General features: G+C 35.1%; 1 protein-coding gene across 5 annotated transcripts in view; it reads left to right on the forward strand.

Moving 5' to 3' along the window:
- LOC130453627 (neurabin-1-like) overlaps positions 1 to 16,513 on the forward strand; it is a 189,704-nt gene extending 173,191 nt beyond the window's left edge. For 4 of the 5 annotated variants that reach the window (XM_056793282.1, XM_056793279.1, XM_056793281.1 and 1 more), the window contains 4 exons: positions 2,658 to 2,778; positions 4,797 to 4,904; positions 5,356 to 5,461; positions 8,900 to 9,092. In XM_056793282.1, coding sequence (XP_056649260.1) covers positions 2,658 to 2,778; positions 4,797 to 4,904; positions 5,356 to 5,461; positions 8,900 to 9,013 — 449 coding nt within the window. In that variant the 3' untranslated portion in view covers positions 9,014 to 9,092. Of the gene's footprint in view, positions 1 to 2,657; positions 2,779 to 4,796; positions 4,905 to 5,355; positions 5,462 to 8,899; positions 9,093 to 16,416 lie in introns of those variants that run through there. The other variant, XM_056793283.1, reaches the window with a different exon arrangement.
- The last annotated feature ends 4,302 nt before the right edge of the window (positions 16,514 to 20,815 follow it).

Genomic DNA, 20,815 nt, shown 5'->3' on the forward strand with positions numbered 1-20,815 from the left:
CCCAGCAGTGGAACAGTGGAATAGATTAGGTATGCCATACACAGAGTAGGAAATGACTTTATTAATCTCATGTTTCACAAAAGCAAAAACCCAAGCATTGGGGACAAGAACTCATTGGAACAAAAACTGTTGGAAGCAATGGAAAGCATTTTGGCAGAAACTAGATGTAGATCAATACCTTATATCCATATACCAAGATAAAGTCAAAATGGGCACATGCTTTTATACATAAAGATTTATGCCATAATCAAATTAGGGGAGCTGGAATCGAATATCTGTCAAATCTATGGATTAATGAATAAATTATTACCAAACATTACAGGAAATAAAATGGATCCTTTTGATTACCTTTAAAAGTTTTCACACAAACAAGATGGAGATAGCCAAGATTAGAAAGAAAGCAAAAAACTGGGAAAAACTTTTTTATAACTTTCTCTGATAAAGGCCTCATTTCTCAAAAATTAAGAAAACTTAATCAACAGTATAAGATTAAGTCTTATAAGTATACTTATAAGTATGTCATTCTCAAGTTACTAGTTTTCAAGAATAACTAGTTTTCAGAAAAATAAATCAAAACTGTCTATAGCCACATAAAAATTCACTAAATTCTTATGAAGAATATAAATTTAAACATCTCTGACTTACCCCCGCACACCTTTCATATTGTCTAATGTGACAGGAAAATAAAATAAGAACTGTTGTAGGTGATGTGGGAAAATTGGGACACTAATGTATTGGTGGTGGTGTGAACCAATCCAACCATTGAACTCATTCAATTGTGGAATGGTTGAACAAGTTGTGGAATAGATTGTCACAATGTCATGTTATTGTGCTACATGTAACAAATGACAATCAGGATGCTTTCAGAAAAACCTGAAATGGGGGCAGCTGGGTGGCTCAGTGGATTGAGAGTTAGGCTCAGAGATGGGAGATCCTGGGTTCAGATTTGGTCTCAGATACTTCCTAACTGTGTGACCCTGGACAAGTCACTTAACTCCCATTGCCTAGCCCTTACCACTCTTCTGCCTTAGAACCAATACCCAATATTAATTTCAAGATGGAAGGTGAGAGTTTAGTAAAAAAAAAATGGAAAAGAAAAGAAAAGAAAAAAAACTCAAAGGAGGAAGAACTTGGAAGTAATTGTCCTTGGATGGAAAGGAATCATACTGTTAAAAAATAAAGGTTAAAAAATCCCAACCTAAATATTTCTTAAGAATCCATCATGATACTTCCAACCCTGGGGCATATTCATCTGCCTTTGGTAACGCTGTTATTCTTACCAGGGATATACCCATTATTTTCTCTGCCTTATTAAATTCTGTCATGGGTCATGTAGTATCATAGAAAGAGTATTTGTGATGAAGGTTCAAATCTATCCACCAACACTCAGAGGACTCATGGCTTTAGAGCTGGCAGGAACCTTAGAAGTCCTCTTGTTCAATACTCTTCGCAGATGAGGGTAGACTAGAGGACAGATGAAGCCTAGAGAGATTAAGTAACTTGGCTAATGTAAGAAAGGTAGCATGTAAAAAGCTGGGATTTGAACCCAGGTACTCAGCTCTATTCAGGAGCATTTTGCATTATAACATATTGTCTCATTTTTTACCTGCTATTTCACTCCAGGCAGTTAACAACCACTCAATAAGAATTTAATAAATGTTTATTATGTACTAAGTGCAAGAGAAATCATTTAATCTTTATGATCCTGATTCTTAATTGGTCAAATAACGATAACATTAAAAAATTCTCTACTTCATTGGCTTGTAACAAGTGACATTCTTGGAAATATTTTTATTGTTTTCTTTGTTAATGGTATACATTCTCATTTGATATAACTTGCATTTCCATAATGGTGGACTTCTTGCAACCATAGAGATGACCAGATACAGTCCATGGCACCCTTCTGTTTTTTTGTTTTGTTTTGTTTTGTTTTAACCTCCTTTGGTTTCTTTACTTCTCATATGGCTGTAATAAAGGTTTTATAAATGCTTTAAAAAAAGAAAAAAAAAACATGACAGACTTAAATGAACTGATTCAAAGTGAAGCGAGAAGAAGTGGGAGAACGCTGGGCACAGGAACAGCAAAAATGAGCAATTTTGAATGGCTTAGCTATTTCCCAAAATACAAAGTTCAAAAGACAGTTCTGAAGTACTAAAAAATCCTATCTACTTCCAGAGGAAAAAGTTATTGAAACTGAATATAGAGGGAAACATTTTTCACTTTTTCTTGTTTTTTCTCTTTTCTTTCTCATCATTACTAGTATGGAAAAATGCTTTGCATGACTGCATATGTATAATCTTTATCAAATTGTGTGTCTATTCAGTGGGGGGATGAGGGAGAGTGGGAAATAATTTGGAACTTAATATTGCTTTAACATGTAATTAGAAAAGAATAAAATACTTAAAACATTTTAAATGGGCTTAAATGCTGGAAGGTGGCAAGTTCAGCAAAATCATTGGTCTAAGGACATTATAAGGGAATCAGATATAACTAATTATTAAGGAAAAGTTGCAGGGAGAGTATCAGTGGGTGGCTTATAATTCCAGTGCAAAACTACAGACCAGTCTGGACAACTAACTGTACAGGGAGGACATTTTATTCTTACTGTTGCTTTAGATGCTTTATTATTATTATTATTATTGTTGTTGTATTTGTAGGTGAAAATGAATTAGGGCTTTGTACTCGTATCTTCTTTGATCCAGCAGATGAGGATGAAAAGGATCCAGGTGTTTTTATTACTGAAATTGCTGAAGGGGGTGCAGCCCACAAACTTGGATGGTGAGTTTGAATTTATAATTTTATAAGAATTAACTTTGTAGGGGGCAGCTGAGTAGCACAGTGGATTGAGAGTCAGGCCTAGAGATGGGAGGTCCTAGGTTCAAATCTGGCCTCAGACACTTCCCAGCTGTGTGACTTTGGGCAAGTCACTTGACCCCCATTGCCTAGCCCTTACCACTCTTCTGCCTTGGAGCCAATACACAGTATTGACTCCAAGATGGAAGGTAAGGGTTTAAAAAAAAAAAGAATTAACTTTGTAGAGAGGATTTAATATCATTCTAAATGGTATTAATATTGTAAGCATGACAAATAATTTACAAAATAAAAATCTCTGAAAAACACAGAAATATATCACCTTTAAAAATATGTCCATGACCAAATTAGCAATAAAATGGAATTGACCCTGCCACAGATTCTATAATCCCAATTATGCCAATCAAAAGTAGTCTGTACAACACATGGGCAACAGTCCCTGACCTTATCATTGATCATTAATAATTGCCATAATAAGTGTGTTCTAAACAGGGGTTCAGCTATTTCCAAGTCAACAAGAATTTATCAGCCTACACAGTTCCCAGCCCTGTGTGCTATCACATGAAAGGATATAAAGATAGGGAGAAATAATCCTTAATCTGGAGAAATGAATAAACAAATTGGCTAGGAAACAAACAAATTACTATTGTGTATAGAAATTACTTATACAAGTTCAATGAAAAATAATCTCAGTGGGGGTATATGGTCCACTTTGATTTCCTTACAAACAAATGGGAGCCATGAGTCCCTAGAAACTATCTTCAAAGATCACTGAAATTTGTCAATATTATAAACCAGCTCCTGAATCGAGATAGGGCTTCCTAGATATAGGAATGTACATTAAAAATGTTTTTACAAATTGCTGTAATAAAGGGCCCTGAGAAAGAAAAAAATAAGAAATGACAACAGATTGTCAATTCGTAAGCTTAAAAATGTGAGAATTTGATAAACAACAGCAATGAAATATGTTCGAAGTCCTTGCTCATGATACAATTTTGAACTCTATAGTACAATTCTTCCTGAGATTTACACTTTTATTTAGAACTGAAAGCAAAAGCAAAAGCAAAAACCTTAAGCAGAATCTAACCTTCAGTTTACTTCTTCTTAAGGAAGGAAAACTTAAGTATTTTGTTTCTAAGCCTGATGTCATTGCTTCTTGATGTCAATTCTTCCAGCCCCCACATTTTAGAACCTTTCCTGCTTCCTAGACTGTAAGAAAATCTATTTCTTTAGCTGCCCACCCTGAATATCCCAAATAAATGGTAGAAATTTTCTCCTCCCAACCTCTCAACATTGTTGTCTTTTCCTCAGTTTATGTGATGGCATTTATCTGTTAATTGTCACCCAAAGTATCTATAATTAATGTATCAACTGGAAGTCTGTTTTTGAATGATTTTGTCTCCTGACCCAATCCCCAAATTCTCAAAGGCACACTGTCTGACACTTCAGTGGAATCATTAACTCTAATTGCCCATTTCCAAAGAATTTTAAATTTGGAACAACACACTGATTCTGTGTTTGTGGACAATTTCTCCTGGATCTGTCTCACCCTGTTTTCCAATCTCTACCAATATCCTTTCCTTTTCCAATCTCATTTCCTTATTGCCTTACTGGAGAATGGAGGTGGTCTTTAGTTGGATAAGTCCTAAACCAGAAAGTCTTGGAGTATGGAGTAAGTGATGAATACTTTGTCTACCATCTTTGAAATCTGCTTTAAAAGTCCAGGGAAGAGCAAGATCTCCAAACAGGCTGCAGGATGATGAATTTATTTAGACACACCAGTCCTCTAAATCATATCAATTTGTAAAGAGGTAACAGTTGGAATATTTGTAAGGGGTAGAAGTTATACTTATGGTATAATGAGTCATTGAAGTCTGTCTCTTAAATACCATCCTTTGGTCTTCTAATCACATACATGCATTGGTCTGTTTGGTCATAACATTTTTTACTTGTAGTTTTAATTACCCTGCAATTCTCTTTTTCAGTATCCATTTATTTGACCAGATTATTAAAATAGGTGAAACCAATCTAATTGGATTAGATGAAGAAGAAATCTTCTCTACTTTTAAAAAAATGGAAAATTGTGTTTTCCGGTGAGTAAATTGTATATTTCTTTAAGATACAGTGATTTCTAGATCTCCATTTTTTTATTTGGAAATTTCTAGAGCAATGGTGTTCACACAGAAAAATTGGGGAGAAAACAAGACAAATTTTAAACAAAACATTAATTTCTTTTTTCACCTTCATTTCCTAAATAGAAATAATCCTCTTTTTTCTGTACAGCGGTTCAGAGAATGTTTTATGATCCAGTTGCACTTTCCCTTCTGAATGGATTGCCCTATCAAATCTCAAACTCCTCCTGACTTCCATTTGGATTTATTTCTAGTTAATGAATTAGTATTTCTGTGGCAAATAATGCTACTTGAACCTAAAGAGTTTTTTTGGAAGAGAGAATGCTTAGGTGCATTTGCCCACTCAGTTTATTTGCATGAACTATGTCTTATTTCAAAATACATAAATTAAATGTGGATATTTTGAACCTAGGATTGAAATTGGACGAGAGCCACCTGAAGTCAAGACAGAACTCATCATACTCCTTGAATTGTCAGAGGAAAGGAAGAAATTTTTTACAGATTCAGTCATAGTTCAGGTATGATATCAACCAAATACAAAGATGTAAAGACTCAAAATTCTTACTTATTCCATCACAAGATAGCAAAATTTTTAAAAAATATACATTTAAATATAGTTTCCTTTCTCAGAGGGAACAAATAAAACTCAAATACTATATTGCACATGCAAAGAAAAACAATAATAAAAAAGTTTTAAAAATAAAAAATATATAGCAATAAGTGACACACTCCGCCAGCCAAAGAGAGGTAGAACACAAAGGTTACTCACTAAAAAATGAGAACCATGTCCCTTTTTAACTTGGACATGAACCACTGTGTGAGTGTGAATGATTTTCAGAATAAAACAGTAGTAGAGTAGATAATGCATAATCAAAGAAAGTACCAGAGTCCCCTAAATTCACAATGGTCCAGTTAATTTCAATAGGAAACAAATCCACTATCATATTTTACATGAGTTGCTATGTGACATTTTTAAAAACCTATGAACTGATGGATTCTAGGCCTCTAGGTCACAATTTTTGCAGATGTAGATATTCTTTCAATGTTGGCAAAGATATTTTTAAACAAAGTCATTTTGTTTAATAACTGCCATTATTTCAAAATTTGGCAGAAGAGTCCAGAAAAAAACAACCAAACCTCTTATATTGATGAGGAAAATCTATTTGGGGTCTATAACATAACCAAGAAATCTAGATTGTTCTGATTCAAGTAAAGTTAACTGCTGAAGAGTTATGCAGAATCTCTTTTTTGGCTTTCTGCTTTATATAAACACTTTTTTCTCTGGCAGGAACTTCTATTTGGTTCTCTACCTTTAATAAAACATTCTATATTTTAGATAGATAGATAGATATAAACCTTCCATTCAGAAACCATTAGTTATCTAAAATCATTTCTGAAGACCCATTAAAATTAAAAGTTAGATTCTCTAAAGGTTGTGTATACAAGATGTAACCAGTTTTGTTGAAGTTGATCCATCATCATCTATGTGATAATTAACAAAGGCAAAAAGGCAGAAAAGGCTTTTAAGGCAACGTGATCTTAGGCAACATGATCTTTGATGGATCTAGTGACAAGGTTTGGGGCAAGATGTTCATAGGCTTTTACAATGATATTTTGTTCTTCAGCAAAGGTACAAAATAAAGAATGATATAACAAAACAGTATTGATTAGATTAATAATATATGAACTTAAAAGGAAATTAGATCTTACAACAATCAGGAAATATAAAGATTCATGACATTGAATAGGCAGTGCAGTCAAAATATCCTTTATTCTAATCCAAACATACATGTTTACTATCTTGAGGGGGAATAAAACTCAAAAGGTTAACATCACTAAATGTCCTGATCTCTTTTTTCCCCTCCCCCAGGATTTATCATCCATTTGCATTTCTTTTGTCAGAGATTTGAAGTTTCTGATAGAAGCACTGGGAAGAATCTCCACTCTGCATGTTTTAGAACTTTGTCAAAATATTTCAGTTTGGTTTATAGTTTAAGCAGCCCCCAGCCTATTGCATATTTATGAGGAGAAATAAACAAGAGGAGAAATAGCCAATGAAAATTCAAACTGCTAGTAAGAAAATCAAGCAGAGCTAATATGCACTTTGTTAGCTCAAGCGATTCAAACTGTTCTCTGAGAGTTTGAAGCATGGTTTGGAATAGCATTTTTCCTCCAAAAAAAAAAAGTGGAATGGAAAGGAATTAGTTAAGAGGCTTGGAAGAGTATTGTTCTTTCACCTCCTCATTAGGGGCAAAACTTTGAGGGAAAACAATAGTGTATTTACATATGAGAGAAAGAGTACTCCTCCTTGGTGTTTTCGGCAATAGAAAGAAGGAAAAAGCAGGTCTATTCCCCCAAACTGACTTTAAATCCACTGATTTGGACTAACTACCTTCCCTGTGAAAAACCTTGAATAACAACCTTCTAAACCAGGAGCCCAGAATTAGCTTATAAAAATCAGCCTAAATAACGCGGTTTCTTTTTTGGGGTGTGAGGAAAGGGATTTGGGTGGAAAGATTTTTATATGTCACCCTCTGCACAGAGACTCGACTCAGAGTGAGAGGTGGCAGCAGAGTAGCTCCTTAGGATTCCCAGCACACTTCAGTGAGGAGTTAAGGCAAAAGAAACCACAGTCGCTTGGGAACAGCAGTAGCAGCAACAGTGACCATAATGGTTAAAGCAGGAGGGTGGGCAGGAGTGCAGGCTTGAAAAAATGCATCTATTCTATCTTAAAAAATATTTGAGAATTCTATCTCTTTTTGGTAAGCCAGAATGTGGGTTTTTTAAATTAATATACAATAACTATTATATTTTAAAAGTTTTATTAATAATAACTTGAAATAAAAAGCTAGAGTAAAACCTGCCTAACGCAGCTCAGGTTGCAAGAGAAGAGAGAGAGTGTGTGGCTTCCAGCAAACTATATACAAGCATGACATTGCAAATGTGGTGGAGAGAGGAGAGTAATTATGGGAAATACTGAAGGACTTCTAGGGAATGAAGTCCAAGGGTACAAGATTCTAATTAATATACTGTTGAAAACCTCATTTCTGTCACACTGATTATCTGTTTTCTTTGAAGTTCTTCTAAAATAAAGAATCCTTTCTTCATTTTTGTTTTTGGGTTTATTGCTTGCTGATTTCAGTTTCTTCTGGGACTTCCTTATATAGTCTATTCCATGAACTTAGTTTTCTTTTAAACCACTACTAAGTAATCTTGAATAATTATCAATTTTTGAAGGTTCAGTTTCAGACCTGCTAATGCTAGACCTCTTTTATTCTTATTTTTATTTAATGGAAATTTAAGGTATTATTTACCTTTTCACAATAATCTCTTACTAACAATCATTTTTTTGTGTCTTTCTCTACCCTAACCCTAATGTTATCCCCAACAGACCTCTCTACATTGTAAGCTCCTGGAGTCAGGAAGTGTTTTAATTTCATCTCAAGTATAACACACAGGACTAACATTTAATAGATGCTTTAAAAAATTCTGATAGAACTAGCTGCATTGAGCTATATACTTATGTAGATGCATAATAGGCTCTTGTTTTCAATTGTTTTAACTGCTATTTAGCTTTGTGTTTTGGTGAATTCTTTAATATATATACACTCATTTTGAACTGACTATTCTTTATCTCATATACTATAATAAAAATCTTTGGAAGCAAGATCAAAGTATATATTCTCCAAAAAAAATACATATATATATATATATGTATATATATATATATATATATACATACATATATATGCTTGCATATAGTTCATCTTGGGGAAAAATGTAAAAGAATTTCAGTATGGCACCCTTAAAACATCATTTGTGTTCAATTATATAATCATAAATATGAGCAAACAACAGGAGTGGATTTTGTTTCTTTATTTTAAGCATGTTCTTATAATTGATTAGCTTTGGGTCCACATTGTAATTACATTTCTAAACATTTTCTCCCCTTAAAGGAAAAAGTTGGAGATATCAAAATTGTGAAAGGAAAAGCAAGAAATTCTAAAACTCCGAAAATATCATGGCTCTGGATCACCTGGTATATCAATAAGTTTCTACTGGGAAAGTAAAGTAGTGGATTTTTTAGACAAAATGTAAAATTCCAGGTATGAACAAATCATGAAAGTATTAAAGATGCATTCAATAGCTGACTCTTATGAGCAATGTGCTCATGTACCAGACTTCTGGATCCTTGAATTGAATTGGGACTCATATTTTGTAGTATTCTGACTATTTCCCACACTTGAAGACCAAAGGTAAAACGAACTTCTGCGCTAAGCGCTGGCTATGACATTGTCTTAGCCTTCACCTCTTTGATTTTGTTGTTGTTTACTAAGCTAATGTTAAGTTCTCTACCATGTCACATGTTTGACTAACTATCTCCCATTCCCCATTCCTTGGAACTTCAATAAAAACTGTATTCACCTGTAATTGGCTCTCTCATACCATCAGAAGAGCACAGACAGACTGAATGCCATGCTCAAATATCCCGCATCTCTCTGTTTCTTTACCTGCTCTATGTCTTCTCCATTCTTAATCTTTAAACACTTCAACCCAAATTCCCTCAGTCCTCGACTTCCCTTTTCAGGTGGTCAACCCATGTTAGAATATTTTGTAGCTGCTGGACAGCTACACAAAATGAAAGTTTAATAATAAAATAATGGTAGGTTTTAATCCTATAATCCACTTACCGAGAATGTTTTGTAATCAGAAAATTTTAAAAATATATGTTCTGGGGCATTTATTGTATAATATTTTTTCTTATTTATCCAGGGCAAGCCTCAACTCCTGTTTGTCTTAGTTTCCTCATTTGTAAAATAGGGATCTGAATAGAAGTCCCAGCAATATGAGGAACAAATGAGATAATAATAGTCAAGCACTTCACTCAATTCCTGGCATGTATTAAAAGGATATAAATGATTCTTATTATTGTCATTACTATAATAGTGTGACAAATGAGGAATGGCTGAACCGTTTCTGGCTTATAAATACAATGAAATAATGTAATGCCCTAAAATCAGTAAATATCAGGAATTGGAAACAATTTAATGAACTTTGATATAAAGCAAATACTGCCCCCAAAATAACTCTACAAGAGGGAATTCAAAATTTTTTATCATCTGTCCTAGAATTGGGGCTAAGTATCAGTTCTAAGGTAGAAGAGCAGTAAGAGCTAAGTGACTTACTTTAGATCACATAGGAAGGAAGTGTCTAAAGCCAGATATGAAACCAAGTCCTCCCATCTCCAGACTTAGCTCATTATCCACTGAACCACCTAGGTGCCCCTGAGAATATATTTTCAAGAATTAAAAGGAAAACTCTATAAAGATAAATGGATGAGTAAAAAACAATAGGCAAGAAGAGAATATTAAAATGTAAGTCATTTTGGAGAATGTTTATCTGACTTTGGTAATATATAAATGAATGTTCAAAATAAACAGGATAAAAAGACTAGAATCTCTAAGTATGATGCTTAATCTTTAGGTTACTAAGAGTGTTGAACCAAATTTTTTCAAATGGCCAATACAAGGGGGCAGCTGGGTAGCTCAGTGGATTGAGAACCAGGCCTAGAGAAGGGAGGTCCTGGGTTCAAATCTGGCCTCAGATACTTCCTAGTAGTGTGATCCTGGGCAAGTCACTTGACCCCCATTGCCTAGCCCTTACCACTCTTCTGTCTTGGAGCCAATACACAGTATTGACTCCAAGAAGGAAGGTAACGGTTTAAAAAAAGTGGCCAATATATTTTATACTATTCACATGTATTTATGGTGTCCAGCTCTGATTTTATGTACACAGATACTGGAGTGGTTTGCCATTTCCTTCAACTCATTTGACAAGAATAGAACTGAGGTAAATAGGGCTGACTGACTTGCCTAGGGTCACACAGCTAGTTTTTGATTTTACTGCATTTGAACTTACAAAGATGAGACCTCCCTGACTCTGGGCTTGGTACTCTATCCACTGGGCCACCTAACTACCCTTAACTGCCATTAGTATTTGCAATGTAAGGAGGAACAATAAAATATACCTCAGCCATTTATCTATGGTATAGTGATAGGAATTTCCAAAATAGGATAACAATGACAAGGGATGTTCCAATCAAGAGGATTGGGATGATGCTGTTTGTGCCCTCTCCCTTTCCACTAAGGAGTCTCTCTGGTTTTGATCTAAGCACATAATGACCAGCTTTAGCCTTGGAGAGACCTGAAAGGTCAAGCATCTATCTCACAGCCTTTGACTCTTTATTCCTCTACCCTGTGTCTCAAGAGAAAACTAAACAGGAAAATTTGGCTAAATAAGGAACTAGAAAGGTACTCAGTCTACTCTGTGAGACAGCTACTTATTTCCTCTTTACAAAAGATGGGCTTAATAAATACAAGATCTGATTTCAATTCAGGATCTCTGGACCTCTGAAATTCATAATGTTGATTTTATGCAGAACACAACTTTAAGACTGATGTTTGATCATGTCTGCAGGGACAGGCAGTCAGAGGATTAGGTTCAAGTTTGCCTAATTGATCCCTAAAACCACAACCTCATGGAAGAAACTGCCAAACCCTTAGGATGGTGAGGGCAGCCCATCCTCCTACTGCTCAAAAGAGAATTATTTGCCACATGCCATAGAAAACCAAAGAGAACAAGCCAGAAGGAGCCTCTCCTTTTTAACAGATACAACACCCCACCACCACCTTCCTCTCTGACAGGTTGGGGAAAGGACCAAGGTTCCATGCGCTGGTTCTCTGTGGGACTGAGCCACATATGTGGTCCAGAGGAAGTAGACAGGGCAGCTCTAAGAATGTTCCATCCCCATTACCGTACCCATTGACATGAAAAGAGAGTCTGACAGGTAGACATAAATACATAAAAGCCTTTTAAGTGAAATTCATTGATCACATTTCTTTTAAATGCAAGCTTAGGTCTTTATTGAACTTACAATTTAAAGTACTGTCATGCCTTACATTATAATGCTCAATATTGCTAGGAGAATCACATGGTATAAATTTGGAATTGTGTGTTTTTATTTTATCTTTAGGGTTCATTAAATCATATTTGGGTAAGTACAGATATGGGAAGGATTCATGATTTCATTGATATATAGGAAATGCTCATAGGTAATGAAACTTCCCCTACCAATGCTGGCTGACACCTCTGCAACTTAATTGATTAAAAGTATTGATAAACAAACTTGAACTCAGATTTTCTTGACTTGCTCTTTATATGCTATGTAAAGCTGACTCTCTAGGTATGATTTCATACATATACACACATACACACACTAGGTTGTCTCTATGCATGAAATATAGAATTCATTCAGGTATTTAGGAAATATTCTCCATAATGAATTATTCTATAGGCAGGACTAAGATTGTAATGACCGAAAGGTTTGGTCTTTCAGTATATATAGAGAAGAGTGGAGACCTCTCTGTTTCAGCTTTTGGAGCTGAGGCCAGGCCTCACAGGCTGGCAGAGGGTTTCTCCCACTCCCATCCTCTGTGCTACTTTTGTTGATTTCAGAATCTTAGCAGTTGATAGAAAGCAAACAAGAACAGTTCTAACTTTCAGAAACTGGTTGGGCCTGTGTCTTTGGGCTGAATTGAGAAGAGGCACTCGGAATCAGGACTGGGAAGCCAACACTCCTCCCACCTCCAACAGCAGGAAGGAAGTAACAACCAGGCAGGAAGGAAGTGCAAGTCACAAGACCCAGTTGCCCCTTCCCCCACCAACTATCAGTCTTGTTTCCTTTCCAAATAGCCTTCTTACTCTTCCCCCTAACTTTTCAATTTTAGTCAGTCTCTCTCTTTTCCCCTCCCTAATGTTACTCCTTTTCCAATGTCCTCCCCTCTTATTTATTCCCCTCTTACTATAGTGCCTTTTAAATGACCCCCCAACCTCTCCCTCTCTTGTGTAGCTCCCCTCCCCACATGCCCATTTATTATCCTTCTACTTCTCCATAGGAAACAATACAATTCTCTGCCCCCAATGGATCTGATTGTTCTCTCTCTGAGTCAATTTTAGTGTGTGTAAGATTTAAGTATTATATGTTGCCAAACTCTTCCATTCTTCCATTGAATTGATCTTCTCCCCCTCCCCCATGAGCTTCTTTATGAAAAATATATTTACCCCATTTTATCTCTTTTCCAATTTCTCTTAGTATTAACCTATGTTTACACCTAGTGTTTTAAATACATTTTGATATATTATCCTATACAGTTTGTCACTGTACCCTCTAAGTACCATTTTTCTAGCTAACCTGATGAAAATAACAATTTTTAAGAGTTATCAATATGTTTCCTTATAGAAATACAAATCATTTTTACCTCATTGGGTCCCTTAAAAAAGTTTTGTTTTCTTTTTTTTCCTTTCTTACCTTTTGGTGATTCCCTTGAGTTGTTTTGGGGTATGAAATTTTCTGTATAAGTCAGGTCTTTTCTTTAGGAATGCTTGGAAGTCTTTTTAAAATTAAATTACAAAACTTTCCAGTGCATGACTATAATCAATTTTGCTGGGTAGTTGATTCTTGGTTGTAGACCCAGTTTCCTCATATTCTGTAATATATTTTTTGCCTTGCAGTCCTTCAGAGTGGATGCAGCCAGTTCCTGTGTTATGCTAACTGTGCATCCATGATATCTGAATGGTTTCTTTGTAGCATCTTTTCCTTAATCTGGAAGTTCTTGAACTTGGCTATAACATTCCTTGGTGTTGTCAATTAGCTATTAAATGCAGCAGGTGGTCTGTGGATTCTTTCAATCTCTACTTTACCCTCTTGTTCAAGAATGCCTGAGCAGTTTTCTTGAATAATTTCCTGTAGAATGATATCCAGACTTTTTTCTTTGGTCATGATTTTCTGGTAGTCCAATGTTTCTTAAATTATGTCTTCTGGATCTATTTTCTTGGTCTTTTTTTTCCAACATGTTGTTTCATATTTTCCTCAAATTTTTCATTCTTTTGACTTTGTTTTATAGACTCTTATTGCCTTGTGAACTCATTTGCTTCTAGTTGTTGAATTTTTGGTTATCCTTTTCCTTTTGGTCTTTTTTTCTTTGTAGTTCATCTTTCATTTTCCTTGCTTCATTTTCAAGCTGGTAAATTCTGCCTTTTAAAACACTATTTTTTTGTTTTAGTTCATGTGCCTCTGTTTCCAAATGACCTATTTTGCTTTTTAAGATCTTTTCCCAATTGTCTTCAGCCTCTCTTAATTGTTTTTGGAATTGTGTTTTGAGTTCTTCCAAAGCCTATGTCCAGTTCTCTGGAGTTCCTAAGTTTTTGCTTGGTGTTTCTTGGTCCTCCTCCGTTCCATTTGTTCTTTGTTCAGTACCCATATAGAAACTGTTGATTGTAATTTCTTTTTTCTTTTTCTGTTGTTTACTTATATTCCTTCTCCTCTCCCCCCTCCCCATTGTTGGCTGTAATCATACACTTTTGTTTATTTGTTGGATCTGTGGAGTTTGGGCTATTCTGTCTTGAAGAGGCTTCTTCTCTGCTCTGCTGATTAACTAGATTAGACTGATGGAGTATTAAATGAGCCCTGAGACCAGATCTTCTTCAGTTTCCAACAGAAGCTGAAGGTGAAGATGAAGGTAGTTACCCTCATCCTCCTTTCTACTCCTGTCTGCCAGCGGCCTCCCTGTCAGCTGCCCAGTCAGAGTTCTGAGCTTCCCATGGTGGTACCAAGGTACTCTATCACAGTTATAGCCTTCACCCTGGGATCCCAGTCAGCTGGATTCTTACTGTGGGTCTCAGCATGTAAGTGGGAGGAAGAGTGTTGGAGATTGAGATTCCCTGCCCTTTGAAGGCTTCTTATTTGCACTACTGGTAGATGGGATAAAGCCTGGCCAAGCTGATCTGCAAAGCTGAATGTGGATGTGCCTTGAGGCCAAAACCTCCAGAGGCAGAGGACCAAGATATGGAGAGTGGTGGCTGAAGGCAGTGACCCAGCTGCCCTCCTCTCTGCCCCTCTCCTTCAGCTATGTCCCTTCCAGTTGTCAGAGTCCTGGGTCTCAAGTAACTGTGGTGGCAAGCACTTTCTCCAGGCCAGAGCTCTCACCCCAAGATCCCAGCAATCACCCAAATCTCAGCGCAGTAGGTAGGGGAGGAATCCGGGGATCTTCCTCATTTCTTTTCCTTAAACTAGAGAATTCAGGCTTCTCTGTTGTGTACCTTTTACATTGAATTGAGCAGGAGGGTCCCCTGGCTCTGTCTTGTTTGATTTGTTTTTCTATCGCCCTTGAAGCACTTTGTTTTTTATTATGTGGAAGAGTTTACACAGAGGACTCAAATTTTGCTACTTCTAAGTGGCCATCTTGACTCTGCCTCTGAACACTAAATCTTGAAACACTATACCTAACAACCCCTTTCCCTTATATCCTCACTTCTTGCCTTTCACCCCTACCCCAAAAATAAAGAGGAAAACATTAAAAGGGTGAAAAATATCAAATATATTTAGCCCAACAAAGATGTATACCTCATTCTGCTTTATCAGTCTATCACTTCCCCTTTTATGTGGTGGGTATCATTGTTTAATCTTTACCCTCTAGAATTGTGGCTGATTGTTAAATATTGTGGTTAAATAGAGTCTATTAAATAAATGTCCATTAAATAGAGTTCTTAAATCTTTCAAATTTCTTTTTCTTCATGATGTTATTATGGTAAAACCCTCATGATATTGTGAAATTTCTTCATGTGATCATGACAAATGCTTTTTCTGGTTCTGTTCACTTTGTGTCAGTTCACAGAAATCTGCCCAGGTTTCTCTAAGACCATTCTGGTAATAATTTCTTATTATGCATAATTTGTTCAGCCATTTCCCAGTGATGAACATCCTTAGTCTCCAATTTCTTACCTTTGAAAAAAATTTTTAAAAGTCTACTATAATTATAAAAGTCTACTACTATCTATGGGTCCTTTTTATTTTTATTGTTGAACTTCTTTGGGATTATAGGTCTAGAAATGCAATTGCTAAATCAAAGAGTTAGTTCAATGACAGTTTAATGTGGCCTAGGACCAAAGTATTTACTGAATGCCTAGAAAAACCCACATTTCTACCAATATTAATACTATTACTTTCCAATACCCCTCTAATAATTGTCATTTTTATTTGTCAATTGTCATTCTTTGTCAATCAGAATAATATGAAGTAGAAGCTCAGAGTTGCTTAAATTTATACTTCTCTACTTATTTAGTGATTTTGGACTATTTAAAATGGACTACTCTCTTGAAAACTGCCTTTTTCATATCTTGGACTTTTTGATGGCCATTTAATTGAAAGAAACCTCATGGTTCAAGTCCAAGGCTTTCATTTGATCAGTGTAGTAAATTGAAGGTCAGAAATGCTATAAATGACTTGCCTAAATTAATACAAATAGTTAGTGGAAACTACAACTAGATTCTAGAACTAGAAATAGAGGTCATGTCTCCTTAATTCCAAGATGATTTCATTGTCCATTGTATCAAACTATCCCTTTTTCTTCCGCAGAGAACTGGAATTAAAAAATGAAGAGATGGAATTGAAAAGAATAATAGAAGACGAAGGTCAGAAATATAAAAAAGACCTCAAGGAAATTGATGAAAGGGTGAGAGTACAGTTCATTTATATATATATATATATATATATATATATATATATATATATATATATATATATACACATACATACATACATACATATATATATATATATATATATATATATATATATATATATATATAAACTATATCTATGATTAAAAACCCAGTGTCTGGCTCACATATTTTCCCTCTTCTTTGTGAATAAAATCTAAATCCTGTGACTTCCAAACTGAAACCAGAGAGTTTAACAATTAATATCCAGCATACCTTGAAATAAATCTTATTATATATACATATATGCATATAAGTCTCATATACTCACAGCTTAGCAAAGGACCAGACACATAAAAAGCATAAGGTCATTTTTTTCTTTCTATATACACATGACAAGATGTATAAATATATACATACACACATTTATATATGTGTGTGTGTGTGTAACTTACATCTATATATACACCTCTATCAAAGACCAGGATACTTTTTTATCAAACCTCTCCTAACATCATTCTAACTGCAAATGGCCTGGTCACTGTAATTTCCCAGTTCTTATGGCACTTTCACTAATTTTGTCTTTGAACATCTTTACTAGTCCATGCTACAAAATTATAACCTCCCTGGAGACAGAATCTGTCTTTTCCCTTTCATATACAATACTACACACAGAGAGAGGTTTCATTTTATAATATTAAGAATGAAGACCTACAATGAAGTCCTCCTTCTAATGTCCATCCTGGATGTCTAAACCTCACCAAGTCGGTAACATCTTAGTGCTCTGGGAAACTCTCTGCAACTAGAGAGCAATGGAAGTGACACTTTCCTTGAAAAAGTTAATTCTTCACTGGGAGATCTTTTCACCTTGAATTCTATCCCTAACCTCATCTACTATGACTATTCCTATCCCCTTTCCCTTTCCTATTCCCATTTTGATCTCTATACCAATATCTATCCCTATCCCTAACTTCATGTTAATCCTTAAATCTATTTTGATTATTATTCCCTGACAACCTATTCATGGAATTTGTGTATAAGTATTTTTCATGTATAGTATTAAGGGGTTAATTGGAGAGCAGAGAGGCCAGATAAGTGGCTAGCAGGTACAAATGAGTTATTTATAGAATAGTTATGAATGCTGGAGAAAAAAAGGATTGAATAAATTGAAATTAATAGAATTATTATGGTTGCACAAATTTCAGACTAACAACTTGATAGAGAAACTTAAAAAATATGTGAACATATCTGAAGTGAATATCAGAAATCAGCCTGAGGAGACAGTAAAAGAAGATATAACAACAGGGCAATTATTGGCCGCAGAGGATATCAGTTTAGGTAAGAGATTGATTCTTGATTAGGCTAAAAGGAATCAATTAGTGTCAAGAAAAGAGGCAGCAGAGGTTATAATGTAAATATGGAATTTTAGCTGGTAAACATTCTGTTGGTCTATTAACACAAATATTTTTAATTTTTAATTGTAAAATTTTAATTTTAAATTTAAAAAATTTTAAAAATTAAAAAAAATGTAAATGTTACATGGAGGAACAATTTTTGACAACTTTTTTTTTTACTGTTTTAAAATTCAGATTTGCTACTTACCCTCCTCCAACTCCCAGACAAGGTGTTATACATGTTACATGTATGTATGTTATACATACTTCCATATTATTTCTGTCCATAGATGATAGAAGACACATATCACTCTTACAATAAAAATCTCATGAAGGTTATATTATAGGAGCAGATGTCAGGTTTTGATCTGTCCTTAGCTTCTAATAGTTCTGTCTTTGGCTACAGACACTATTTTCTTCATGAATCCCTTGCAGTTATCTTGGAGACTTACTTTACTGATAATGGTTTTAGTCCTTCACAGTTGATCATGGGAAAATATTTCTGTTACTATATACATTGTTCTTCTGGTTCTGCTTTCTTTTTTCTGAACTCACTCTTTCACTGTTTTTTTTATGGTACAATAGTATTTCATTATAACTATATAGAAGAACTTGTTCATTCTTCTCCCACGTGATGAATAACCCGATAGTTTCCAATTCATTGCCACTATAAAAAAAGGTGCTAATAATATTTTGGTACAGTTAATTCCTTTTATTCTATCTTTGATCCATTTGGGATACTAAGCCTGTAATGAGACTACCGGCTCAAAGGGTATGCATAGTTGTCTTTGGGTATGGTTCCCTATAGCTCTCAAGAATGGTTGTATCAGTTCACAGTTCCACCTATAGCATATCAGTGTTTCAATTTTGCCATGTCTCCCCCAACATTTATCATTTTCTATTTAGGTCAGTTTAGCTAATATAAAAGTTAAGAAGGCATTTCTCAGAATTGTTTTAATTTAACTTTCTCTCATCAGTAGTGATTTGGACCATTTGTTCTGTAAACCTTAAAATTCCTTAGACTTATAAATGTTGGAAATTTCACCATTGGGAAATTTCATACTTGAAAAATTTCCTATTGATAGTGGAAACTCTATTGGAATGTGAACCCCATTGGCATGGGAGGTTCCTCCTCCTCCCTTCTTAAGATTACTTTAGGACAGAAACCTTTTGCTGAACAATGGAAAGGGCTTTGACCTATGCTTAAGCACAGAAGAGGAATTTCTTTGACTCATGATTGATTTTAGAATTGATACAATAGAGATACTTGGAATGACAGAACCAGGTCTTGGAAAATACAATTTCCACCCCACTCAGTCCTAACAGGATTTAGGAAGGGCTGCAGCATAGATCAAAATTTAATTATTCCAATCTCTACCCTACTCAGGGTAACAGGATTTAGGAAGGGATGTAGCAAAGGGTCAAGATTTAATTATTTGAGAATATGACCTTCAACAGACATGTGCAAAGCCACAGACCTCTGGGCGGTCCTGGGTTAAGCTAGAGCCACCATTGGCACAGGGAAGACATGGACAGTGATTGGTAGATGTGAGAACTGAGGGGAGGGAACTTGGATGGTTTCCTTAAAAAGAGAGGGGTCTGAGGACTGAGGTGGTGGTTGGTTGGAGAGGTTTTGGCTCTGAGAGGTTGTGCTGGCTCTGAAGGAAGCTGCTCTGAAGGAAGCTGGAGGTGGAGGCCCCTGAGACTGTTTCTCCATTTTGGTCACGTGAGTGATAGGGACTGATCTCGTTTCTTTGCCTCAGCTATCTAAGGGCTTGGGCCTTTTGGCCCAGCCTAAACAGAAGGGGTATTTAAGCCCTATTCCCTTCTCTCCCCTTTCTCTCTCCCTCTCTCTCTCTGTCTCTAATTCCTTTCTTCCTCCTGTTTGTAATTAAACTCTATAAAAGGTTGAAGGCTGACTTGTGTTTTCATTTAGGAATTACATAGCTGAATTCCTTGGCTACCTTAAATTAATATATATCAGTCTTTTAAAGTGATTTCCTTGTCACAGTTCATATAACTGGATAATTTTAATCTCTTCCTCTGAGAACTGCCTGTTAATATCTATTTCTTGATTGGGGAATGTTTTGTATTCTTATAAATTTGACTTGGTTCTCTATATATTTGAGAAATGAGGCTTTAGTCAGATACTTGATATAAAGCCCCCCCCATATTTGTTGTTTCCCAGATTTGTTGTTTCCTTTCTCATTGGTTTTATTTCAGTAAAATCTTTTAAATTTAATTAAATTAAAATACTTTTTAAATTAAGTAAGCAACGATTTATAATATTTGATTTATTTTTTCACAAAACCAACTTTTTTTCTTATTTGTTAGTTTTATAATTTTATTTCAATTTATTCATATCTCCCTTGATTTTCAGGATTTCCAAATTGCTGTTTAATTATGGGTTTTTAATTTGTTCTTTCATAGTTTTTTACTTGCATAACCACTTGATGTTCTGTTTCTCTATTTTATTAATATGAGCAATGAGATATGAATTTCCTTCTGAGTACTGCTTGGCTGCATCCCATAAATTTTGTTTACATTCCATAAATGTTGTTAATGATATTGTTATTTATTTCTATGATTTAATCTTTGATCCATTTGCTCTTAGGAAAAGATTGTTTCTAATTCTAAATATTAGTTTCTAATTTATTTTTAGACTTCTGCATTTTGTGTCACTTTTCTAGCATTCTGGTCTGAAAAGTATGGATTTAATATTTCTGTTTCTATACATTTGGGTGTGAGGCTTTTATGACCACTTATGTGGTTGATTTTTGTGAAAGTCACACATATTGCTGAGAAAAAGTGCATTCCTTTCTATTTCCCTTCAGTTTTCTCCAGAGGTCTATCATGTCTGTGTTTTCTAAAGATCTCTTTACCTTCTTAACTTCTTTCTTGTTTATTTTCTGGTTGGATTTA

Source organism: Monodelphis domestica, chromosome 4 (genome assembly GCF_027887165.1).
Source record: "Monodelphis domestica isolate mMonDom1 chromosome 4, mMonDom1.pri, whole genome shotgun sequence".
Taxonomy (NCBI): domain Eukaryota; kingdom Metazoa; phylum Chordata; class Mammalia; order Didelphimorphia; family Didelphidae; genus Monodelphis; species Monodelphis domestica.